Source organism: Hyperolius riggenbachi, chromosome 1 (genome assembly GCF_040937935.1).
Source record: "Hyperolius riggenbachi isolate aHypRig1 chromosome 1, aHypRig1.pri, whole genome shotgun sequence".
Classification (NCBI taxonomy): Eukaryota; Metazoa; Chordata; class Amphibia; order Anura; family Hyperoliidae; genus Hyperolius; species Hyperolius riggenbachi.
Window position 1 is genome coordinate 445316539 of NC_090646.1, and position 27728 is coordinate 445344266.

Sequence of the window (27728 nt, forward strand, 5' to 3'; positions counted from 1 at the left end):
AGGGACTCGTTTATAGGAAACGCAGGGAAGAAGAGCACCTCTAGACTTTAACATCCTGTCCTGTTGAATAATCCACCAATTTTTTCTAATTGTGTTTTTAATTTACTGAAACATTGGTGAGTATGTGAAATGCATGAAAAACCTCTCTTGATGGTTGGTCTTTCTACACCCCCTAGTCTGTTCTAACAGTGAGGTCCTATTTCTGGAAGAGGCCCTTGAGAAAGCTTGCTGAATAGTGTGTAGCTTATATCCCCTACTTAATAACCTTTGTCCTAAATCCTCAGACTGTTCTAAAAAGTCTTCCCAGCAGCTGGCATTTCTCCTCAGCCTCAAAAACTGCCCATAGGGAACCCCCCTGAGCGTGGAGGTGGGGTGATAACTTTTGGCACTCAATAAGGAGTTAACCGCAGTAGGCTTCCTAAAGGTTTTGGTAGATATCATTCCCTCCTGTATCTTAATGTCTAAATCCAAAAATTCTAGTTGTTGGTCACCCCAGGTACAAGTGAAAGACATATTAACATCATTGGAGCCCAAATATTTCATGAACTGATTGGGCTCCAATGATGTTAATATGTCTTTCACTTGTACCTGGGGTGACCAACAACTAGAATTTTTGGATTTAGACATTAAGATACAGGAGGGAATGATATCTACCAAAACCTTTAGGAAGCCTACTGCGGTTAACTCCTTATTGAGTGCCAAAAGTTATCACCCCACCTCCACGCTCAGGGGGGTTCCCTATGGGCAGTTTTTGAGGCTGAGGAGAAATGCCAGCTGCTGGGAAGACTTTTTAGAACAGTCTGAGGATTTAGGACAAAGGTTATTAAGTAGGGGATATAAGCTACACACTATTCAGCAAGCTTTCTCAAGGGCCTCTTCCAGAAATAGGACCTCACTGTTAGAACAGACTAGGGGGTGTAGAAAGACCAACCATCAAGAGAGGTTTTTCATGCATTTCACATACTCACCAATGTTTCAGTAAATTAAAAACACAATTAGAAAAAATTGGTGGATTATTCAACAGGACAGGATGTTAAAGTCTAGAGGTGCTCTTCTTCCCTGCGTTTCCTATAAACGAGTCCCTAATTTAAAGGATAAACTTTCCCACAGTGAATTCACCAGTCCTCAATCTTTGACCTGGCTAGGTTCTAACCGTCCAAAAGGGAATTTCAAATGCCAAAAATGCTCCTGTTGCAATTTCATTGTACTGGGCGATACTTTTACCCGCTTTGGGCGAACGTGCAGGATTAGACAGTTCATTAACTGTCGGTCTAGAGGTTTGATCTATGCACTTATTTGCCCCTGCCAGTGTATTTATGTGGGTGAAACCACAAATATGCTGAAGGATAGATATCAGGCCCATTGCAGGTCTGTCCACAGTGGAGAGGGTTGCCCAGGGGTGATTAGCCATATGCGGGAGGTTCATAATGGAGATGTGACGAAATTGAGATTCCTGGGATTAGAGCAGGTTAGACATGATAGAAGAGGGGGTGATTGGCACCGCAAACTTTTGCAGAGGGAGAGTTATTGGATCTCTTATTTTGATGCGGTTGGACCTTTGGGCCTAAACGAAAGGAATAATTTGGCTATATTCATCTGAGCATTAGTGGTTTGTTTTTAAGTGATATTAGTATCCTGTTTGTTTTGATCTCTCTGTTGGTTTTTATTTATTTGTTTGTTTATTCCCACAATAGATATGCCCTAGACTTTGCGTCCGGTCCGTCTCAGTGGGTGGTGAGTAAATAATGTAATCACAGCAATTAATTAATTCTTTTAACTAGCCTTCTTGCTCCCCCCCCAATGTGATGGACTGTTGTCAGTAAATTGATGGGGCATGCCTATATAGTTATTGGATGGATTAACATCTGCAACTTTTGTATGGTTTCATCCAATTATTGTCGAGTCTGATGAGCAGCTGCCATTTCAACTACAATTAGAGAAATCCATCTGCTGCTGTAAAGTACAGGATGTTCTCATTAGAAGTTATAATATATTTGCCCACTGGATGTCAGCAGATGGGTTGGCTCTACAGCCTGGGATTTATACACTTTGTTATTTGGTTGCCGTCTACCCTCTGGTGGACAGCTGTGGGATATGCGTACTAGTAGATCAAAGGCGTCATAGCGGACGCTTTGACTTAGCGGAACGCGTCATTTTTGACGCTTTCCGGATGTGACGTAATTTTCACTTCCGGTTTCTCATGCGCTCCACGGGGAGGAAGTCTTAGTTTGGCTAGGCGGCCGGCGTGCGCTCCAGACGCGACAGGCGCTCCCAAGTCCTGGCAATGGCGGCTGCTGTGCAGACTCCTCTGGGGGTAAGTGACACCTATATAAGGGGAGATATCAAAGGGGGTGGTTGTCCTGATGATGCGCCACTGTACCTAATCGGCGCGAAACGGCTGTCGACCTCCCTTCATACTGCCTGTACCTCTCTTTCTATCATATGGATATGTAAAGTATGCCTGTTTTACTACAAGTTAATTAAAAGTGAAGTTTTAACTTGGGATGTGCAAGGCCTCTTTCTCTTTGCAAGTGGAACTGTTTCTAGACGTCTTGGCTGTTTGCACTCCCTCAATTTATCTACATAGCCCTCTTGTGCATGGTGCCTTCTCTGCATATAGTGAAACGCGTTGTCTGATGTGCATAGTAAAACTTGTTACCTTTTATGAAAATTTTCCATACTTGAATCTGACATCACTAAGGTGAGATCAGCTTACCTATTTACTTACCTATTTACTGATACCTTGGGCACCTCCTACCTCCCTTAACATATACAGTTATCTCCTCGAGAGGAGGTCACGTAGTCTGACTCCTTTTGGAATAAAAAGACCCCTTTTTTGTTTTGGAGTTGCGACCTCAACATTTGCGTGCCATAAAGGCCGAGTGGGGACGGTACTTCCCCACATGCGATGAAACAGTGATTGCCTAACTTGCAACCCACACTTGAGTATACCTGTACTTCATTATAGACAACTATCCATGACTAAACAATAACACACGATATTGGGCTCCCGGTGTCCCTGTGTCTTTTTCTCGCCTCTTAAAGATCGATCCTTACTGAATAGGTGCAGGCTTACTGAACAGGAACACACACACACACACACACACTTTAATGTGCACTCATGAAAGAAGTATGGAAGTAATGTGGCAGATGTAAATAGATTGAAACTAGGTTACTTCCTTCTTTTCATGCAGCTGCACTTCATAGACACATTGTTAATTTCTGTACATACTGTCAATCAATCACGATCGACTGGAGCGCTCCGCCAATTGGATCCATCAAAATGCCTTAATTGTTGTTTATTGTAATAATTTTGCCATCCTATACAGCCTTTGTTTGGGACATCTGTCATGAAATGTTTATTTTCTCAGCTCTCTTTATTACATCTGCTCTAATCACAGGAACTAATGAAAATTTAGACATATGGCCTCAATTCACTAAACTTATCTCCTGTCTTTAATAACTCTTCTAGAGTTGTTACCATGGTGATAAGGCATGTAGTATTCAGGAAACATTTTACCTCAGGCAAACTTAAAGTTAACTCTTCTGTCTTTAAGTTAACTCTTTAATCCTTAAAATAACTCCAGAGTTAAAGACAGGCTGTTCATTAACTGCATGTGAAAATAACTACAGAGGAGGTAAATTAACTACAGAAGAGGTAACGTAAGGAATGAAGAGATAAGATAACTCTCTTACTAGTGGAGGTAAGATTTCTCTTGCCTTATTATCTCCAGCATGATCTTAGTGAACTGAGGCCATAGAATCTTCCCTTTAGTTTTGTCACTATATAGTTCAGGATCGCTTTGAGCTGAGCAAATTCACTATCTAGCCAAATGAAACACACACATTTTGTCGCTTTCCCTCAAAGGTGAACCATAGTTCTTACCAGAAAAGTGCAGTGCTCTCCACAAAGCTGAACGACTCTCCCTCCTCTATCATTGCTTTGCAGCCAGAGCAAGAGAAACATTCGGGGTGAAACTTGTAGTGTGAGACGACCTGTAAGACATTGCGAAAAATTTGAAGGGTGAATCATGTATGCAGCACAAGCGGAGGTGATTTGGGAGATATTAAACTTACAAGATCAAGAAAGGCATTTTTTTGGCAAGGATGCAAATTACAATTTATACCAATGTTTATTTTGATTGGGTAGAGAAAGATAGGGTAAAGCACCATAAGAAAAGGAAAAAAATAAGTTAAAGGACAACTGTAATGAGAGGGATATGGAGGCTGCCATATTTATTTCCTTTTAAACAATACCAGTTACCTGGCAATCCTGCTAAACCTCTGCCTCTTATACTTTAAGCCATAGACCCTGAACAAGCACGCAGCAGATCAGGTGTTTGACATTATTGTCAGATCTGACAAGATTAGCTGCAGGCTTGTTTCTGGTGTTATTCAAACACTGCTGCAGCAAAATAGATCAGCAGGGCTGCCAGGTAACTGGTATTGTTTAAGAGGAAATAAATATGGCAGCCACCATATTCTTCTCACTACAGTCGTCCTTTAAAAAACAACTGAAGGAGGGCTGGGGGGGGGGGGGGGAAGAGTTAACCCCCCCCCCCCCCCAAAAAAACCCCCCCCCAAAAAAAAAAACAAACAAAAAAAACTTACCTGGGGCTTCGAATGGTCCCCTGCAGGCGTCCTGTGCCCGCGCAGCCACTCACCGATGCTCCAGTCCCCACCTCTGCTTCACTTCTAGAATTTCCAACTTTAAAGTCGAAAAACCACTGTGCCTGCGTGGCCACACCCTCGCCCCAGCTGACATCACCAGGAGTGTATTGTGGCGGCCCAGTACGGTCTGCGCCTGCGTAGCACGTTCCTGGTGACGTCAGCGGGAACGAGGGTGTGGCTGCGCAGGCGCAGTGGCTTTCAGACTTTAAAGTCAGAAATTCCAGAAGTGAACCAGAGGGAGGGACTGGAGCATCGGTGATTGGCTGCGTGGGCACAGGACACCTGCAGGGGACCATTAGAAGCCCCAGGTAAGTTCAACTCTTTTTTCCCCCAACAGTCGTCCTCTGACTTATAGGGGATACAAACCATAAAAACACAGATAATAGAAGCATCACAAAGCTGATCCAGTACAGTATCAGTTACAGAAATTACCAATGCTCTAACACTCGGCCTAACCAGGAGCACAAATTCCGTTATATGCCCTACACAACCCCCCTTTTTATCCTCTTCTCATTTCACTCTGCTGTAATATGAAAAGACAGGCAATGAACACTTTGCATTTTGCCTTCAGGGTCACTTTTAGAAATGACAGTGCAAAAAGATTACCATAGCTGGTCCTGTCAGTCGCAGTTTGCAACTCACACATACTTCAGGCCCTACAGTCCAGGGCTCCACAGAGAAAAGGGGTCCTGTTGTGTCACACTTCCTACAACACAAAGAAACACATTCATATTTCATTTACTTTTTTAAAGCGAAACCTGAACTCAGAACTTCCTCTCTGCTCTAAAAGATAAGTAACAACATAACATTTTAAAGAAAAACAACATTTGTTATACCTGATACAAATCCTGCAATAAATCTGCAGTGAGTCTAGTTCCTGCTTTCATGGAAGCTGACATAGTGTCAACATCCTGTGTTTACCAATTAGCTGCTGTGGCAGCCAGCGGACACCGCTGAGAGATCAAATTACACTGGTGATTAGTCACAGATAAGGGGAATTTAGAGAGGCTAAACTCTCTAAATACATATATGGTGCATTTCTCTATGTTCCCCTTCTGTACTGTGCAAGTGGTCAGGTCCACTTTAAGAATGTTTAGGAATTTACAATAAGAGTTTTATTTGCAAAACAATACAGAGAGAGTTTATGATATTCATGTTTTTATAGCTTCATGGGTTTTCAAAGTGAAAAAAGCACAGCAATGGTTAAATAGATGACAAAGATTACTGGACATACGGTAATTATGTCAATTTGTTTGCCTCAATAAAGCTTTATGTCACTTATTGAAAGTCTTTGAGGATTATTAACAGATACTGACTTCCACTACTCAAAATCTTGTTGATGTTGAAAATCAAAATATAGTAACCATACAAAGGTATGCAATCAACAATTGCCCTAGGCTCCACAACCACCTACTGCTCCTGTCCAAAACGCAATCAAGCCTGACCCCTGGCACACACATCTCTCTCTCTCCACCCCCTTCCCCCCCCCCCCCCCCTCCGATATTTGCAATCAAATAGTTTTTAGTAGATTTGTTTGATTTAAAGTTGTTTTTTATTATTTTTTTATTGAAAATGAGATGTGTGGGAACGACATCGTGGGAGGCAGGGTTAGTAGGGAGAAAAAGGTAATCTCCTGTTGCTCAACTGAACTGATCTGCCAGAAGGATCGCTGGCCGAGCGGTCAAAGGACATCGGGTGATGCTGTATATGCTGGATTCTCAGTAGAGACGCTCGTTATAGGCTGTCTCGCCAAAGTTTCATCTTTTTGTGTACGGGGCCTGGTCTTATAATCTGATCTTACAACAGCCAGAAACTGCACATTATCTGATATTGCAGAATCAATGATCTGAAATTGTTTTACAATTGTTTAGCAATTCACTTGCTTAAAGCGGATCCGAGATGAAAAACTAAACTATAACAAGTAACTTGTCTATTTATCTTATCTAAAGTTTAGATAGTTTACACAGCAAACTAGCTGCAAACAGCTTTAATAGAATATGATTATATTTCTTCCTGTGATACAATGACAGCAGCTATGTGGTTTGTAAACAATATACAGAGGCAGGCTTAAATCTTGAGCAAAAAAACAAACAAACAAAAAAAAAACACGAATCCCTCCTCCTCCCCTCGGCCTCTAAAATCTCTGGCTAGCAATACCTCCCCCTCCTCCTGCCCAGACTGAGCTCCTCATGAGCCCTTGCTACTGTCTGCAAGTGCCTTGGCTCTCTGAAAACCCGTGGGCGTGGCTTGTTTAGTTTATAGAGAATTAGCATTAAAACAAAACAAAAACAAAAAAAGAAGTATTTGGCTTGAGGAATGCCCTATAAACAAAAGGAAAGGAACACAATTATGCAATGAGTAAAAGTTCATCTCGGATCCACTTTAACCCTCCTGGCGGTTTGTAAAAATCCGCCAGGGGGCAGCAAATAGGTTTTTTTTTTTTTATTTTTTTTTTTTCATGTAGCGAGACGAGGTCTCGCTACATGATAGCCGCTGCTCGGCGGCATCCCCCCAGCCCCTCCGATCGCCGCCGGCGATCGGAGATCAAGAGTTCCCGTTCAAAGAACAGGATCTCTTGGAGGGCTTCCCCCGTCGCCATGGCGACGGGGCGGGATGACGTCACCGACGTCATCGACGTCGTGACGTCAAAGGGGACTCCGATCCACCCCACGGCGCTGCCTGGCACTGATTGGCCAGGCAGCGCACGGGGTCTGGGAGGGGGGGCAGCTGCGGCGACGCGTATAGCGGCGGATCGGCGGGTAGCGGCGGCGATCGGACACTGCACGCAGCTAGCAAAGTGCTAGCTGCGTGCAGCAAAAAAAAAATTATGCAAATCGGCCCAGCGGGGCCTGAGCGGTGCCTCCCGGCGGCATAGCCCGTGCTCAGCACGGGCTTACCGCCAGGGAGGTTAATCAGGTACATATGAGACACTCACATGTATATTTTATTTTTTAATTGCTGTAGGGTGTTTCTTGGGAAACAGCTTCACTCCATCCTTTGTATTGCTGCACCCCCTCCTATCTTTCAACCAGATGAATGGTATGTCTTTGCAATCACACACTTCTCTGCACGCACAGGTGAACAAAGGAGAGATTTTTTAATTTGCCAAAACGCTTTTCCAAGCAGAAGCACATAGAGTTAGGTCCATAAATATTTGGACAGAAACAACTTTCTAACCTTCTAATTTTGGTTCTGTACATTACCACAGTGAATTTTAAATGAAACAACTCGGATTTAGTTGAAGTGCAGACTTTCAGCTTTGAGTGGGGCGCACAAAACTATTGCATAAAAATGTAAGGCAACTAAAGCATGTTTTAATACAATCCCTTCATTTCAGGGGCTCAAAAGTAATTTGACAAAATAAATGAATTGGAAATAAAATATTTCTAATACTTAGTTGAAAAGCCTTAGCTCACCAGCCTCATGGAGCTGGAGGAATCCCCAGGTAAGTATAAATACAGCAAATTAAAACCATCTCATGTACACTTTAAAGGAATCATTAGGCAAAAAAAAAAAAAAATATCAGCGTTACTCACCTGGGGCTTTCTCCAGCCCCTTGCAGCCGACTGTCCCACGCTGACCGCTCAGCTCTCCGCTGCCGTCCCAGGCTCCCCGCACGATGAGCCGCTGTCCATCATGGCCATGTTGTCCGCGGCGCACTGCGCAGGCGCAGTACTATGCCAGGACGGCGGCGGAGAGTGGAGTGGTCAGCGTGGGACAGTCGGTTGCAAGGGGCTGGAGAGTAACGCAGATTTTTTATTTTTTGCCTGATGATTCCTTTAAGGAACAGAAGGCAACCCGTGGTGGTAAACAGATCATATTCAAAATGGGAAACTGTTAGCAGTTGGGTCCAGCAAGGGTCAGTACTAGGTCCAATTCTTTTCAATGTATTTATTAATAATCTAGAAGACTGAATACAGGAGCAATGTTGCCATTTTTATAATTTTATATAATCTGCCAAGCACGATAGTGAAATTGAACAAGATGATATCGGCAGCATGACCATGGGCCCGATTCACAAAGCGGTGCAAAGTGTTTGCACGCCTGTGAAAAGCCCTTTATCACGCCTAAACTCCGTTTAGGCGTGATAAAATGAAACTCGCGCAAAGTTTTGCGCGCGCAATCGCCTGATGCATGGTGCAGTTCGCGCGATGTGCCCATTAAACCCTATGGGCGCTGCGCACGGAGTTGCGCGATTGCGCGCGCGGAACTTTGCGCGCAATAAAGAGCACAAAACGTGCTAACTCAGTGGTGCAAAGCTTATCACGCCTAAAGTCTTTTAGGCGTGATAACGGAGTTATCACCGCTTTGTGAATCAGGCCCCATATGAGACAGGCAGATGGCAGAAATCTATTGTAGTTAAAGTATCCCTGAACCAGAAAATGTTTAAGTTACTTTTAACTCTGATTTATGTGCAGTAGTACGCGGATATCCCTAAGCCCCCATAAGTTGCAGTTCTTCTGCACCGTGTGCCATTACACATGCTGATGTCGGCAACCATCAGCAGGGAGGGCAGAGCTTTGGAGTTGGTACAAAAATCCTCTGACTCCTCAGTTTATGAAACCTCCGACTCCAGGTACCCAAAATTGGTCCGACTCCCGACTCTGACTCCTTAGTTTAATTCTTACCAGGGCTATGGAGTTGGTACAAAAATAAACAGACTCGGTTTATTGAAACCACACACTCCAGGTACCAAAAATTGCTCCGTTTCCAGAGAGGAGGGGAACTGCCACTTCCTCCCCACCCATATCCAACGTCGGAGATTATGGCCGAGAAGAGCAGGGGACACAGGGGCGCTGGAAGGTGTGGATGGTGCTGTGACATATGTCACATCACCACACATAAATAGGAATTAAAAGCAAGTTAAACATTTTCTGGTTCAGGGGTATTTTAAATGTAAGCTTATGCATCTTGGACGTTACAACAATAAAGCGCCATATAAGATAAATGGCATACAGCTGCGATCAACAGATTTACAGAAGCACTTAGGAAAACTGGTTGATAAATTAGGGAAACGTCTTCAATGCCGAGCATCAGCAGCTAAACCAAATACAGTTCCGGGATGCATAAAATTAGAAATAAAATCATGAGAAGCTGGCATACTCCTTCCGCATGAATCACTTGTGGTTGGAAATAGGTGACTGGGAGCCCTGGCAGGCACGCGCAGATTTTCAATTGACTGAAAATCTATGTAGTGTGTGGAGGGATTCGTCCAGATAAATCCCTCTCTGGTCAGATAATGAGAGGGATCTATCTGATGGCTACATAGACCAGCGTATGGCCTCCTTAATATAGGACGTTAAATGTATATGCCAAAACTCTTGACTGTCTGGGAAATTTGAGTGCCCTAACAGTGTTTTTCTCAATTCCAGTCAGAGATTCCGAAAACGCTCTTTAGATTTATTGCTGTAAATTCAAATTATACTGATGTGCCACCATTTCCGGCACTGTGTGGTTTACGTGACTTCATCAAGCAAACCCTCCTGTTTCGCACTTCACGATCAGCAGAACAGAAGCAGGTAAGAATGCATAATACATTTGCAAAAAAATCCTTGCAATAAATGTGGGTGCCCTGGATGATAATTTTAATAACCAACACTCACCGGGAGTCAAGTACCTCCATCTGGGCATCATGAGCAATTACAACAGTGTCAGCGAAGTTTTTGTCTGAAATTAGAAGCACATCATACATTTAAAATGAGTGCACTGAGATTCTGTATGCACACATTAGCTTTATTGCACTGCATGAGCCTTTTATGTTTGTTTTTAGGCAAGTTCGTTTGACTAGGGTGGTGTTCAGGAGTGTCTTTAGTAAAGAAGAGTACATGGGAGACCTCAGCAGCACAGTAATTCTCAGCCATAACCTAAAAAGGATGCAGGGAGGAGAACCTACAAAGGTACACAGAAGTTAGTTAACAATTATGCCACCCACCAGTCAGCTTTGCAGTGTAGTATTCCAGGGGTGAGTGAATCACATGACTGAAAATATTATTAGCAAAGCACGATTAAGCTAAAGTTCTTAAACTACAACAGACTTTCTCATACAGTCAGATTACATTTAAAGCTGAGCACCAGGCATGAGTTATCAGGTTTCCTTAAAAAGGGAAACCTTAAGGGCCCTTCCACACTGTATACGCTCTGATACGATTTTCAAAGCGCAAGCGTTTTACCGATTGCAAGAGCCCAGTGATTAACATAGTAATCTCGGTGCCCTGTACAGAGTGGTGAGACCTGTTTTTAAGCCAATCGCAAACGTAGTGCCTGCTGCAGTTTTCCACTATGAGAGTTGCTTTGCGATCTATTTCAAAAATCTTTTTCCACATCAAAAATCTCAAATCGCGTCTGCAGATTACACTTGTAATCATGGCGAAATGCGTGCTCAAATACAAGTGAAAAATAAACCCACGATCACAGCACACCGTGATTTTCAGTGTGGAAGGGCTCTAAAAACCTGCATAAAACAAGTTTATGCTGCACAAGTCTTTTTGTAATCTAAAGAATGTATAAAATATTCACCTTATAGACAGCTATTCGTTTCCAACACTGGACAGGAAAACTGGGGAATGGCAGAGTTTTATAGTGTGTGAAAAAAAACCATAACATGAGCAAGCTGAAGTAATATTTGACATTAATCCTTGCACTGATCATTAATCATTTATTTTTACCAGCAAGAGATGTATGTCTGTTTGTGGCTTAAAGACCAATCATTTTTAGCACCCAGGGCATCTCAATAGCATATTTAATATGCATGCCAACAATGTGGCTCATTACTTTAAAAAAAAAAAAAAAAACTCCCTTGTACCTCTTCCTTTTACATTTAGTTTAGCAGAGAGTTTTATTAGTCTACTTCCGAGGCCTGCCCGACCACAGAAGTTTTAGGCAGATAAGGATCTATGTAATTTTATTGCACACTTTAGCAAAGAGCAAACAAAAAGCCTTCATTAGCAAAGGGAAATGGGGGTAGATTGGACACTGTGCTTCAAAGAGTTTACAGAAGTCATATAGATGATAGATACTATCTTCACACCTTCCCCTGGATAAACAATGGGCAGCTAGAAGGGGAGAGCATAGCAGCTCCTATAGCTTTTAGAAACCAGGAGACAAAAAAGTGGTGCTTGGTTTCCTTTAGGCTAGGCAATACTAGCTATCATCAGTTAGCTTTTAATGCTTTCACCTGAGTTTACCTCATGTCATATGACCAAATATTTAGGAACTTTTGGCTATAGAAACCTCATTTGACACAAACCACCACCACTTGGCCTCTCCCCTTAAAAACCTGACAGATTGCATATTTAGATGTACGCCTAAAGCTGGGTTTAAATAACACTTGCCATAGCGTGGTCATTTATGGAATGCCCAGGCTGTAAGACATTCTACTTTTCCCTAGAGGTCTACTTCCTGTCCGTCTCTCATATGTTAGTGTTTTAGAAAAATCAGTGCTTAACCAGCTACGTGGTAAATCACATGAATGCTGAACCCGTCACAAGATGAAAAGACTTCTGTATCATTGCGCAAGCTGTACATTTCTAATCCAGATGTTCATGTCATAATAACCAGTCTAATAGAAGGAGAGTCAAGTATTTTTATATGCACATGCTGTTGTGAGATACATAAACATGTTTACATCATGCACACATAGTATCAGATGCCTAATAAAGTAGAACTATGGACCTCATTATTACTTAAACTTTCAAATGTGGAGTAATGCCATCACTACAAAAAAAAAAGCAAAAAAAAAAAAAAAAAAACACAAAGTACAGAATGGGAGGCACCTTCTGTCCTCCGAGAGACTTGTTGACTGGGTTGTTTTGTGCTTCAAGTAAAGTCGCAGCCGTATAGGTTTGCATAGCTGAGCAGCGATACTCTTCCGAGTAGCTACGAGTCCGTCGTGGAACGGATGTGAAGGGAATGGAACACAGAGGATACCGCGGACTTATGGGTAAGTTAATTCCCATCACAGCTGATTAATCAGCTCCTCATTAACATTTATATTCCGAGTAGCCACGGAATCGTAGCTACTTGGAAGAGCATCATTACCGAGAATGACTTTTAAAGAGACACTGAAGCGAAAAAAAATATATGATATAATGAATTGGTTGTGTACTATGAATAATTACTAGAAGATTAGCAGCAAAGAAAATATTCTCCTATTTTTATTTTCTGTTATATAGTGTTTTTTTCTAACATTGCATCATTCTATAATATGTGCAGATTACAGAACACTCAGCATTCAAAATGATTCTTTCAGAGCAGTCTGTGAAGTAATGACCTCTCCTCTAGCAGAGAAAAAGTAAACAGTTCAATTACAGTTGAGATAATAAAAGTCAGATAAAAGCCCTCTCCACGACTAAGTTAGTCGGAGAGCTTAATAGCTTTTTTGCATAGAGATAACAACTGGAGTTTCTCAACTCTTTCTGCACTGGAAACAATTAGACTGATGTATCTGATCTTAATGTTTTATTTATTAGCTGTACTACACATACAAATCATAATATCATCTTTTTTTCGCTTCAGTGTCTCTTTAAGTGGACCGTATTTTAAACCAATTTTAGGGTTAGTTCACACCAAAAATCTCAAAGCCTAATCGCAAACAATTTGCAATTTGTGTAGCGAATTGCAGTAGCAATTCCCGGCCTAGCGATTCTATATTTATGCCTTGTGATGTTGGAGTGTTTGTATTTAGCAATTTAGTAGTTCTTGTGGCAAAACAGGAAGAACACTGACCTGGAAGTGAACAGATTTTGGCATAAAAAAAAAAAAAGCTTTGAAAAATCGCTCTGTTGAGCATTTTTGAAAGTGATTTTACAGCTTTCCTAAATTTTACATTGAGGCTGAATCACCTCCAAAATGCTGCAGGACCCACATTTGTGTAAAAAACATAAATAAAAAATAAAATCACATCGCTTTGGTGTGAACTAGCCTATAGAAATACATTAGTCAAGCGCTTTTTGAAACTCTAGCGCTTTTGAAAGCACTCTTTACCTAGCCCTCAATGCTAACTAGCACTCATTGAATACCTTTTTTGATATATACGGTATGTATTAATTAAATTAGGAATTTATATTTTTCTCTAACGATATGCATTCTAAGGCCCCGTTCACATCACAAACGCGGATGGCCATGCGTGCGGAACGTGTGCGGACCGCAACGCGTACGAACGCACGCCATCCGCGTTTGTGTGCGTTGCGTGGCTGATCCCATCCCTGAAAAGTGAATGGGACAGCCATGCGTTTTTACAAAAAAATGCGTGCAGCATGCGTTCCCGGACCGCACAGGTCCGGAACGCATGCAGTGTGAACATCAGACATTGCACTCTATGCAATGTCTGATGTCGTGCGTGTCGGCCACCTGCACGCGTTTCCAAAACGCGGCTGGAAACGCGTGCAGTGTGAACGGGGCCTTAAGGTTATTTGATATATTATTTATGTCATTTTTATTAAAGATTTGCTTTCTTGCCTTACTCAAATGTTTCCCTACCCTCTTTCCACGAAATTAAAACATCCCCGAAAGTAAGCCCTACCAAGAATTCCGAGCACGCTGGAAATATAAGGCCTACCCCGAAAGTAAGCCCTAGCGGCAGTAAGGGGAAAAAGTATGGCAACTTGTGTTATTACTGGAGTCCGGAAACACAAGTTTTCCTTCCCCATAGGCTGAAGCATGGTGACACAGCACCATGGAGCTAGGGAAAGAAGAGGATGCAGGGAGATATTGGAGGACACGGGGGACAGCGGAAGACACAGCGGAGGACACAGGAGGATAGGATAGGATAGAGGAGGACACAGATACAGAGGGGGACACCAGGAGGACACTTAAGGTACAAGGGGGACACAGAGGCACACAAGAGGTGGATCCAGCAGAAGAAAAAGGACAGCACAGTGGGTAAGGCCCCGTTCACACTGCACGCGTTTCCAGCCGCGTTTTGGAAACGCGTGCACGAGGCAGACACGCACGACATCAGACAGAGCATAGAGTGCAATGTCTGATGTTCACGCTGCATGCGTTCCGGACCTGTGCAGTCCGGGAACGCATGCTGCACGCATTTTTTGTAAAAACGCATGGCTGTCCCATTCACTTTTCAGTGACGGGATCAGCCACGCAACGCACACAAACGCGGATGGCATGCGTTCCGCACGCATGGCCATCCACGTTTGTGATGTGAACGGGGCCTAAGGCAGGAGGACCAACAGCACAGGAACTTCTATGTTCATAGAAATGTAAGACATCCCCTGAAAATAAGCCCTAGTTAGCACATCTTTTGGTTAAAAATTAATGCAAGACACGGGCCACTACACTACAGAGTCTTTTTTAAATGAAGAAAATGTTAGCAAAGTAAGCAAAGCCCCATGCAGCACTATGGCTGTATTTATAAGCCAGTGCCAGATGTGTTCCTAGCTCAGCTTCTTATATTCTACAACAGTGAATTTGCATTCATTTGAAATGCATGGCTGCTATACTTTTATAATAATTTTAGTGCTGGATGGTTTAGAAAAGCATTAGGATCACATGAGTCTTCATTGAGGTCTGTGTCCCCATTTGGGAGAATTCCTGTCCCAATTCAATCTTGAAATTATTCATTTTAATCTAATGCTAAAGAACAAAGTAAACAATACAACCGATTCCATGTAATCAAATTTGTCTATCTCTTGACTCATACAGCAATCACATCTGATCAAAAACAATCACAACTGGTTGACTGTTTTCAAGTAGGGATGATCAATGATATGCAAATACTTCTGAATTTATGCAAATTAATGTACATTTTTATGCAAATATACTGTATGCAGCTTGAAATTAAACCAATCAATTTAAACCTGGGTAGGACTTATTAGGTCCATTTTCAAGCTGCATATATTTGCATAAAAATGTACATACATTTGCATAAACTGACGTATTTGCGTCTCATTGATCATCCCTATTCTCAACTTCGATTTTCCATAGATATAATTGTTTTTATCAAATTGAAAGTGCCATTGAAGAAATCAAAAATTGAATGTGTGTGGCCAACATTACTACTTTTCACACAATTCAAAAGTAAAATATGTCCTGCAGACATTCACAAACATTTTAGGAACAATTTCCACGATTCCCCTAAACCAGGCCTATTTTGCAGCTTTTCCCTGCAGGCAAGTGGGGCAAGAAAGGATGCCTGTTACATGGTCTGCCGTCCAGATTGCACTTCGGTGCAAATCTTGACAGCATCCTGCAGATTTCAACAGCATGCAGCCAAATCACTAGAGTGCAAAGCTAAGCAGCAGAACAGGAGTTGTGGCCGAACCAAAAACAGCCATGGCCCCCAGTGGAAATAAGCCCTTAAAGAATACATGAGAGAAAACTAAAAAATGCTGAACTACTTACCTGGGGCTTCCTCCAGGCCCTTGAAGTCTCTGTGTATCTCGTCGCAGCTCCGCTGGTAGCCACTCTTCTGCAGTTCCCTCCGCGTAGCGCTTCAGCACATGAGAAAGTGTGCCACTCTGGGCCGCAGCTATGTGACCTGGAGCGTTCTAGGCAGGCGAGTACTACTGCAGAGAACACTCGCCATGTGAGCACAGCTGGAATCGGTGCGTGCACACACTGCCGCATGCACAAAACCCGCTGACCTTGTCTGGGACCCAGCTACGGAGGGGACCGCAGGAGAGTGGCTGTCAGCGGAGCTGCGACGAGGGACACAGACACTTTAAGGGACCGGAGGAAGCTCCAGGTAAGTAGATCAGCATTTGTTATTTTATTCTTCTCATGTTTCTTTTAGGCTAGGCTCACAGTGGGGAGATGTTCGTTGTAATTTTGAATAACACGATCAGTTACAACACAGTATTGTGAACAGGCCCATAGAATTGCATGGGCAGTAAGTTGACAGGCAGAATTATTCAGTCACACAATTGACCAGGGCCTGAAGATTAATTTACAAATGAAAATCAGGTGAGTGAGTAAGTAAATCTTTTACTGCGTTGCATGGTGGCTTTGATTTAACATCTATGTCCATTGCAGTTTTGTGTTATCCAATGCACCACTGTGCACTACACACATTTAGGGTAGGTTCACAGTGGTCAGTTGCATAACGCAGACGTTAAAATGTGTGACCTGCACTGAAGACTGGACATAGACTTTCATGTAAAGCCTGTATGCAGCTAGTTAGAATAACGTGATCTGTTACTGTAAACAGGCCCATAGAATTATATGGGCAGTGAGTTAACATGCAGAATTATTTTGCAATGCAACTGACCATTGTGAACAGGGCCTAAGGTACAGATTACTTTATAAATAGTAAAGAAGTTCAACAGAAACCTCTGCGCTTTCCTTGGAAATAAGAATGTGCTGATGTACAATTTGCCTGTTAAATTACTTTTGCTTTTTTTTTCTCCTCGTTCCCTTTTGCTGTGTTTATGCAGGCTGCCTTGAAACAGACAGGATACCAGCCCAGTACCAGGTATACACAGCTGAATTTACTGGCCAGGGTTGACTTCCTGTCTGGCCGATTCTCGGTGAGGCATGCAGGGAGGTGTACTGGGTCTGTGTGCCAGATGGAGTATGCTCACTCCTGGGCCTGCTTCCTCTGTGTTTAATAGCTTTGTGTGGAGGAAGCAAGCTTGAGAAACACAATCTTAGCCAACAAGCCTATAATACAGTTTTTATTTCCTGCTTGCAAAAAGGGAAACTAAAGTCTATACCAAGTATAACAAAAGTTTGCTTTCCTAAAACAGAAAGAATTTGCGATAATTCAGGTTGGAGTGAGCTCGAGATGTCTCCCAGGCACCACTGCTGAATATATGCAAATTAACCATTAGGAAAGCAAACTTGTTTTTCTTAACATCTTAGTAAGGGGGCTTTTAGGACCATTGTAGTCCCTTACACACCCCAATGAGTTCTGGGTCACCATGAGCTTGCTGGTTAGTCTATACCAAGTATCAATTATATGTCAAATAATTAAAAAAAGCAAACTGAACACAGAAGAAATTGTTGATGCAAAGTCTTGCAGCAAGAAAAAAAAAAAAAAAAAAAAAAAAAAAGGTATACGTTACATTTGGCAGCATGGAATGTTTGCTTTCTCCCACACATACGCAGGTACTGTATCTGTACACTGTGGAAATGGCTGTGGACTCCTCTGAGGGATCCGTTAGTAGAAAGATAATGCTATGTATACACGCTGGAATGGACTTGGTATTGGTGAAGGATAAAGACCGCCTCCGCTGAGAATCATGAGTGGCTCCAGCGCCTGTACAGCGACAGAAGATGTACAGCATCTTCCAGTGCTGGCCTCTCTGGCAATTCTATTTCCCTATCAGTACATTCTGAACCACTGTATAGAAGCAAGCATGCAAGGCCCAGCCTGGGATGTGGGAGGACACCGGAATACCTGAAAGAAAACTCACCTATGCACAGGGGGAACATACAAATGTAATGCAGATAGCATCCTGTCCCAGGTTTGAAATCTGTTAAAATGAATCTGTAGCCCTTTTAAAAATACCGTATATACTAGCATATAGGCCGAATTTTTCAGCTCAAAAAAATGCGCTGAAAAGTCACCCCCTCGGCCTATATGCGAGTCACCAACTGGTGTCTGTGTCCAGTCTTATCTGTCCTGAAGGATTGCAATGTCGACGCGTGGATCAGCTTTCCCTTGCATAAAGGATTCATCACAGCGGGGAAAAAGGGCAGAGCAGGAGCGCTCGTTCATTTGCTGTTACATCGCGCTTCCTGCTTCTGGCTTTCCTGCACGTGGGTCACTGAAAGAGGATCGGGCTACTGGACCAATTTGCAGCTGCCGCGGTCACAGCTGTTGAGCACAGCGGGAGAGCACAGCAGGAGCGCTCGTTCATCTGCTGCTAGATCGCGCTTCTGGCTTCACTGCACATGGGTCACTGGAGGGCATAGAGGATCGGGCTATCGGGCCAACTTGCAGCTGCCGCTATCACGGCTGTGTACTTGTACCAGCATTGCACTCACTACCTCAGCCACAGCAAAGGATCCTGATCCCAAACCCTCCAGTCGCTTTGTAGCTGCCTCACTATAACTACCGCTCCAGACCAGCCTGGGAACACTAATTTGGCCCCCGGCTTCAGCACCAGAAGTAGGCTGCATCCCTCAGCTGTACCTGCAGTGTCTCCCACATGCTGTCCCACCCGTCATGATTTCCACCTCCTGAGCCCATCTGGGAACTGTATGACAATAATAAAGCAGCACATGGATACCTTGCAGTGCAATACACGTGGACTTCCGGGACCACATCAGCAGTTGCCAGCAATACCTGTCTGACTTTGCCAAAAGGACTTCACTGGGCACAGGCCAGCCTTCATGTTCTGGTAATGTATGAGTGACCATTGCCATTTATCACACCAGCTTGCATTTGAATTTGCTTCAGCTGGTGCCGCATCTGTAACTTTATATGCTGGACTATTGCTTAAAAGCGTATCTATGTACTGCTGCCTGGGGTAAAGGTCTTAGGAGCCACTGTATTTACTACCCCCGGCCTATGTGCGAGTCAATCATTTTTTCCTGTTCATGGTGGGGGGAGGGGCTTATATGCAAGTCGGTTTATATGCGAGTATATACGGTAAAAAACAGATACTCACTAGGGATGCTAATTTGTATACAAATATATGAACCTTGAAAATGGACCAATCAATTTACACCTGGGTTTAAATTGATTGGTCCGTTTTCAAACTGCATACATTTGCATAAAAATTTGCATCTCATTGAACATCCCTAATACTCACCTAAGGAGATGGAAGAATCTGGGTCCTATAGCGCCTTCCCATTCTCCTGCCAGTCTCCTCGGTCCCCCGCCGGCTGCTCCATTCGAATTTCCCGCCGCGGGAGACTTCGGCAGTGTTCGGAAGCAGGCTCCCTAAGACCAGCGGTTCTGTGCTGCGCACGCGTGAACGCACCAGAGAGGGCGCTCGCGCAGTACAGAGCGGCCTGTCTTCTGATGAAGTATCCCCAACCCGGAAGAGAGCAGTCCACGACCAATTGGTTATGGACTGCTAACGGGGAGCAAGGACAATCGGGAAATGGGATGCACCTGAGCTCAATTCATGGCAAAGGTTGTGAATACTTATGTACATGTGTTTTCTCAATTTTTAATAAATTTGCCAAAAACTGAAGTAAACTTTTTTTCACATTATTATGGAGTGTTGTATGTAGAATTCTGAGGAAAAAATGAATTAAACCCCTTTTGGCAAAAGGCTGTACTATAACAAAATGTGGAAAAAGGGATACACTGTGAATACTCTCAGGATGCACTGTATGCACACTTGCCCATTAACCACTTCGGGACCACAGTCTTTTCGCCCCTTAAGGACCAGAGCCTTTTTCTCCATTCAGACCACTGCAGCTTTCACGGTTTATTGCTCGGTCATACAACCTACCACCTAAATGAATTTTACCTCCTTTTCTTGTCACTAATACAGCTTTCTTTTGATGCTATTTGATTGCTGCTGCGAGTTTTACTTTTTATTATATTCATCAAAAAAGACATGAATTTTGTCAAAAAAATGACTTTTTTAACTTTCTGTGCTGACATTTTTCAAATAAAGTAAAATTTCCTATACATTTGAGCGCGAAAGTTATTCTGCTACATGTCTTTGATAAAAAAAAAAACATTCAGTGTATATTTATTGGATTGGGTAAAAGTTATAGCGTTTACAAACTATGGTGCCAAAAGTGAATTTTCCCATTTTCAAGCATCTCTGACTTTTCTGCGCACCTGTCATGTTTCATGAGGGGCTAAAATTCCAGGATAGTACAAATACCCCCCAAATGACCCCATTTTGGAAAGAAGACATCCCAAAGTATTCAGTGAGAGGCATGGTGAGTTCATAGAAGATTTTATTTTTTGTCACAAGTTAGCGGAAAATGACAGTTTGTGACAAAAAAAAAAAAAAAAAAAAGTTTCCATTTCTTCTAACTTGCGACAAAAAAAAATGAAATCTACCACGGACTCACTATGCTCCTCTCTGAATACCTTGAAGTGTCTACTTTCCAGAATGGGGTCATTTGTGGGGTGTGTTTACTGTCCTGGCATTTGGGGGGTGCCTAATTGTAAGCACCCCTGTAAAGCCTAAAGATGCTCATTGGACTTTGGGCCCCTTAGCGCAGTTAGGCCGCAAAAAAGTGCCACACATGTGGTATTGCCGTACTCAGGAAAAGTAGTATAATGTGTTTTGGGGTGTATTTTTACACATACACATGCTGGGTGGGAGAAATATCTCCGTAAATGACAATTTTTTTATTTTTTTTACACACAATTGTCTATTTATAGAGATATTTCTCCCACTCAGCATGGGTATGTGGAAAAATACACCCCAAAACACATTATACTACTTCTCCTGAGTACGGCGATACCACATGTGTGGCACTTTTTTGCACCCTAACTGCGCTAAGGGGCCCAAAGTCCAATGAGTACCTTTAGGATTTCACAGGTCATTTTGAGAAATTTCGTTTCAAGACTACTCCTCACGGTTTAGGGCCCCTAAAATGCCAGGACAGTATAGGAACCCCACAAATTACCCCATTTTAGAAAGAAGACACCCCAAGGTATTCCGTTAGATGTATGGTGAGTTCATAGAAGATTTTTTTTTTTTGTCACAAGTTAGCGGAAATTGATTGTAATTGTTTTTTTTCACAAAGTGTCATTTTCCGCTAACTTGTGACAAAAAATAAAATCTTCTATGAACTCGCCATTCTCCTAACGGAATACCTTGGGGTGTCTTCTTTCTAAAATGGAGTCATTTGTGGGGTTCCTATACTGCCCTGGCATTTTAGGGGCCCTAAACCGTGAGGAGTAGTCTTGAAACCAAATGTGGCAAAATGACCTGTGAAATCCTAAAGGTACTCATTGGACTTTGGGCCCCTTAGCGCACTTAGGGTGCAAAAAAGTGCCACACATGTGGTACCGCCGTACTCAGGAGAAGTAGTATAATGTGTTTTGGGGTGTATTTTTACACATACCCATGCTGGGTGGGAGAAATATCTCTGTAAATGACAATTATTTGATTTTTTTTACACACAATTGTCCATTTACAGAGAGATTTCTCCCACCCAGCATGGGTATGTATAAAAATACACCCCAAAACACATTATACTACTTCTTCTGAGTACGGCGATACCACATGTGTGACACTTTTTTGCAACCTAGGTGCGCTAAGGGGCCTAACGTCCTATTCACAGGTCATTTTGAGGCATTTGGATTCTAGACTACTCCTCACGGTTTAGGGCCCCTAAAATGCCAGGGCAGTATAGGAACCCCACAAGTGACCCCATTTTAGAAAGAAGACACCCCAAGGTATTCTGTTAGGAGTATGGTGAGTTCATAGAAGATTTTTTTTTTGTCACAAGTTAGCGGAAAATGACACTTTGTGAAAAAAAAAACAATACATATCAATTTCCGCTAACTTGTGACAAAAAATAAAATCTTCTATGAACTCATCATACACCTAAAAGAATACCTTGGGGTGTCTTCTTTCTAAAATGGGGTCACTTGTGGGGTTCCTATACTGCCCTGGCATTTTAGGGGCCCTAAACCGTGAGGAGTAGTCTTGAACCCAAATGTCTCAAAATGACCTGTGAAATCCTAAAGGTACTCATTGGACTTTGGGCCCCTTAGCACAGTTAGGCTGCAAAAAAGTGTCACACATGTGGTATCGCCGTACTCAGAAGAAGTAGTATAATGTGTTTTGTGGTGTATTTTTACATATAACCATGCTGGGTGGGAGAAATATCTCTGTAAATGACACATTTTTGATTTTTTTTACACACAATTGTCCATTTACAGAGAGATTTCTCCCACCCAGCATGGGTATGTGTAAAAATACACCACAAAACACATTATACTACTTCTCCTGAGTATGGCGATACCACATGTGTGACACTTTTTTGCAGCCTAGGTGCGCTAAGGGGCCCAACGTCCTATTCACAGGTCATTTTGAGGCATTTGTTTTCTAGACTACTCCTCACGGTTTAGGGCCCCTAAAATGCCAGGGCAGTATAGGAACCCCACAAGTGACCCCATTTTAGAAAGAAGACACCCCAAGGTATTCCGTTAGGGGTATGGTGAGTTCATAGAAGATTTTATTTTTTCTCACAAGTTAGTGAAAAATGACACTTTGTGAAAAAAACAATAACAATCCAATTTCCGCTAACTTTTGACAAAAAATAAAATATTCTATGAACTCATCATACACCTAACAGAATACCTTGGGGTGTCTTCTTTCTAAAATGGGGTCACTTGTGGGGTTCCTATACTGCCCTGGCATTTTACGGGCCCAAAACTGTGAGTAGTCTGGAAACCAAATTTCTCAAAATGACTGTTCAGGGGTATAAGCATCTGCAAATTTTGATGACAGGTGGTCTATGAGGGGGCAAATTTTGTGGAATCGGTCATAAGCAGGGTGGCCTCTTAGATGACAGGATGTATTGGGCCTGATCTGATGGATAGGAGTGCTAGGGGGGTGACAGGAGGTGATTGATGGGTGTCTCAGGGGGCGGTTAGAGGGGAAAATAGATGCAATCAATGCACTGGGGAGGTGATCGGAAGGGGGTCTGAGGGGGATCTGAGGGTTTGGCCGAGTGATCAGGAGCCCACACGGGGCAAATTAGGGCCTGATCTGATGGGTAGGTGTGCTAGGGGGTGACAGGAGGTGATTGATGGGTGTCTCAAGGTGTGATTAGAGGGGGGAAATAGATGCAAGCAATGCACTGGCGAGGTGATCAGGGCTGGGGTCTGAGGGCGTTCTGAGGTGTGGGCGGGTGATTGGGTGCCCGCAAGGGGCAGATTAGGGTCTAATCTGATGGGTAACAGTGACAGGTGGTGATAGGGGGTGATTGATGGGTAATTAGTGGGTGTTTAGAGGAGAGAATAGATGTAAACAATGGATTTGGGAGGTGATCTGATGTCGGATCTGCGGGCGATCTATTGGTGTGGGTGGGTGATCAGATTGCCCGCAAGGGGCAGGTTAGGGGCTGATTGATGGGTGGCAGTGACAGGGGGTGATTGATGGGTGGCAGTGACAGGGGGTGATTGATGGGTGATTGACAGGTGATCAGTGGGTTATTACCCGGAATAACAGATGTAAATATTGCACGGGCAAATTGATAAGGGGGGGGGTCTGAGGGCAATCTGAGCGTGTGGGCGGGTGATTGGGTGCCCGCAAGGGGCAGATTAGGGTCTAATCTGATGGGTAACAGTGACAGGTGGTGATAGGGGGTGATTGATGGGTAATTAGTGGGTGTTTAGAGGAGAGAATAGATGTAAACAATTGATTTGGGAGGTGATCTGATGTCGGATCTGCGGGCGATCTATTGGTGTGGGTGGGTGATCAGATTGCCCGCAAGGGGCAGGTTAGGGGCTGATTGATGGGTGGCAGTGACAGGGGGTGATTGATGGGTGGCAGTGACAGGGGGTGATTGATGGGTGATTGACAGGTAATCAGTGGGTTATTACAGGGGAGAACAGATGTAAATATTGCACGGGCGAATTGATAAGGGGGGGGTCTGAGGGCAATTGAGCGTGTGGGCAGGTGATTGGGTGCCCGCAAGGGGCAGATTAGGGTCTAATCTGATGGGTAACAGTGACAGGTGGTGATAGGGGGTGATTGATGGGTAATTAGTGGGTGTTTAGAGGAGAGAATAGATGTAAACAATGGATTTGGGAGGTGATCTGATGTCGGATCTGCGGGCGATCTATTGGTGTGGGGGGGTGATCAGATTGCCCGCAAGGGGCAGATCAGGGGCTGATTGATGGGTGGCAGTGACAGGGGGTGATTGACGGGTGATTGACAGGTGATTGACAGGTGATTGACAGGTGATTGACAGGTGATCAGGGGGGATAGATGCATACAGTACACGGGGGGGGGGGGGGGGGGGTCTGGGGGGGGTCTGGGGAGAATCTGAGGGGTGGGGGGGTGATCAGGAGGGAGTAGGGGGCAGATTAGGGACTTAAAAAAAAAATAGCGTTGACAGATAGTGACAGGGAGTGATTGATGGGTGATTAGGAGGGTGACTGGGTGCAAACAGTGGTCTGGGGGGTGGGCAGGGGGGGGTCTGAGGGGTGCTGTGGGCGATCAGGGGGCAGGGGGGGGGGAAATCAGTGTGCTTGGGTGCAGACTAGGGTGGCTGCAGCCTGCCCTGGTGGTCCCTCGGACACTGGGACCACCAGGGCAGGAGGCAGCCAGTATAATAGGCTTTGTATACATTACAAAGCCTATTATACACTGTTGCAGCGGCGATCCGGATGCCAGTAACCCGCCGGCGCTTCCGAACGGCCGGCGGGTTACGGCGAACGGGGGGCGGAGCCAGTCCCCGGCGGCTGATCGCGTCACGAATGACGCGATCGCCGCATAGCCACTCCCGCAGCCGCCCCCGCCGATGGGCGTATTGCGGTCGTTTGGGACCGGTCTTTGCCGCCGCCCATCGGCTGGGGGCGGTCGGCAAGTGGTTAAAAGGCGCAAGCTTCACAAAAGGCACATGCACACCATCATTAGAAGTTGCATTATTTTCAGGCAAACTTGCGCTGCAATTTGTTAACATTAGTGCTTTATAATGCACAGTTGACGCATAATGCATTGCAACTGTGCTTTGGGTCGCATCGCAACGTAGTGGGCTGCAAACAAAGAATAATTTGTATCGCTATGAAAAAAAGTCGTATTGCATTAGTGCCTCTGTTTCAATGTGATTTAACGTTACATTCGACAAGTAAGGGCACCAAATCTATATACACATCCAATTTTTATTGGCCAACTTTACTATCTTGATGTAATATGAGGGCACACAGATTTAGAACTATGAACAGATTATTTAGGTAAGCTCTTATACTACATGAAAGTGGTAAAACTGACAAATCATTGTCCAGTTAAAATTAGATGTGTGTACACACCTTACTGTAGTCATTGCACTTTGTCTCACGGCCAGAAGACATCTATTCACCTTGCTGTATTGAATATGTACAGAGGGACCCTGCACTGGAATGGTGGGATGACCCTAGAAGGCTCTGGACCATCCAGAGGTTTCCCACTAAATCCATACATCAGAAGATTAAGGGCAGATTCGACAAAGAGAAAAATGTAGCTCTACTTGAATCTGATTAGAGAGAGATTTGCATCTTTGTCGAAGCTGCCCATATACTGCAGGCTGATTCCCATCCGATTTCAGCAGAGAGTGAGAGAGTGAGTGAGTGTGTATGCATTACCGATCGTGGAATAACGATTAGGAAAAGATCCTGGATGAATTTGTAGTACCAAGTAGAAGTACCAGTCTCCATTAGAAGTACTAGTTTCAGCAAAGAACCATCTGAGATACGCCACCGCTACGCCAATGAAAGTCTATGGGGCCCCTTTCATACCGACGTGGTGCGACACAAAGGAAGTGACGTTTTTTGCAGCATCCACGATGCAAGCGCATACCTACATTACTGTGCGACCTGTGGGGGACTGGAAGTCATGTAAGTCTATGGCGACGCGTGTTTTTTAAAATGACCAATGCAAGTTTCCACGCAAGTGGAGAAACATTTTTTAGCAATATGCTTCCGCGTACATCAGCGATACGGCCACAGGGAGTGTCACTTCCTCTTTGGCCCGCTGCCAGACCGGGATTACCGCATAATAACACAGTAATCCCCAAAGGCTGTTTTCGGCAGTGTGGTGCGCTCTCCAGGCCGCACTGCAATCACAGATGTTCAGTGTGAAAGCAGTCTAAAGGTTGTTACATGCCCTAAATGTAATGTAGCTTTAGGAGCTTACTGCCACTTGTTCTGGAGCTGTCCAGTTATAGATCACTTCTGGAAAGCAATATTTGCTGCTCTCACTGACATTTAGCCAGTACATCTATTGATCTCCCCTAGCATAGCACTACTTGGTATTTCGGATGAGATCCCTGCTGTGAAACATTCCCAATATCTGGGGAAAAAAAAATGAAAGTGTTTCTACACTTGTAAAGAAATTCTGTGAGTTTGTTATACATGCCTCTGTCCCATCTGCCCCCCCCCCCCTCCGTTTCGGGGTACACTAAATAATGCCCTTCTGCTATAAAATCGCTGAACCTATAAAAAGGTAGGAACTGTCCACGTAAATTTTGATAAAGTATAGTCACCCTGGTATAAGATCACTGATACTAATACTGTACTACGGGCCTGGAGGATTGATATTCCTATTTGTTTTTGGATTATATCTGTGTCATACAGTTGCCTAGTGTGATGGAGGTATGGGAGGAGTTGGAAGCCAACCTTTCTTGCCTCTAACCCTTCCGACTTCAGCGCTAAGTGGCACATGTGCTGTTACAGGTGTTACCATGTACAAGCATGGAAATGCATAATTTGTCAAGATAACATTGTACATGTATAATATTTGTTATGTTACAATGTGCATATGTTTGTAGTATGCCGTTTAATGCATATAGCACTGTGTGGCTTGGCACAATACCAGAGTAATTCTCTACAACTCTGGTTGTATGTCCTTCTTGTTGTATTAAAACAAATTGATTTGCTAAAAAACAATATAAGCGGATTCTAGCATGCTATTATAATTAGCCTGGAAGACCATCATGTCAATAAACGAATGGTTTGGGGAAAGGAGACAAGTCTTTTTTTTCAGCGGTTACATGCAGAACAATGGCTTGTTGAAGTATTGTCATTAGATACCTTTTACAATTTCATATTATTTTGTTTCTAAGCAGACTTCAGAGAAACACAGGAATTTATCTCTGCAATCTGTACTTGGAAGAACAGCAGTAAATCATGGATATGGTCAATGACATGCAATCATGGCTTGCATGCATTTTGAAACAACTTCAAACAAATGCACTTCCTGACAATTTTACTAGCCCAATTACAAGCTGCATATAAGTTACATTTAACTTACATGCAAGCTGGCATTGTTAGCAACTCAATGGCCATATCTACTAACTAGCTCAACATATCCTCTGCAATGTATTCCTGAGAACTGTGTCACAGGGTTTTCTATGACATTCCTTGCCAAACAACATTTTTACACCTAAAGATACAGTATAAGCTACATACTCGCCGCTGCAATGTAGGAAGATGGATCCAGCGACGTCCCCCAATGACGAATGCT

The 27728-nt window shown here is 43.5% G+C and overlaps 1 protein-coding gene across 1 annotated transcript in view; it reads right to left on the reverse strand.

Moving 5' to 3' along the window:
- Positions 1-27728, reverse strand: part of LIMK2 (LIM domain kinase 2) — a 79339-nt gene that overhangs the window by 32353 nt on the left and 19258 nt on the right. The window contains exons 2-4 of the mRNA XM_068238624.1: positions 10275-10338; positions 5278-5377; positions 3887-3996 (exon numbers count right to left, since the gene is read on the reverse strand). Of these exons, the coding sequence (XP_068094725.1) occupies positions 3887-3996; positions 5278-5377; positions 10275-10338 (274 nt within the window). The remainder of the gene's footprint in view (positions 1-3886; positions 3997-5277; positions 5378-10274; positions 10339-27728) is intronic.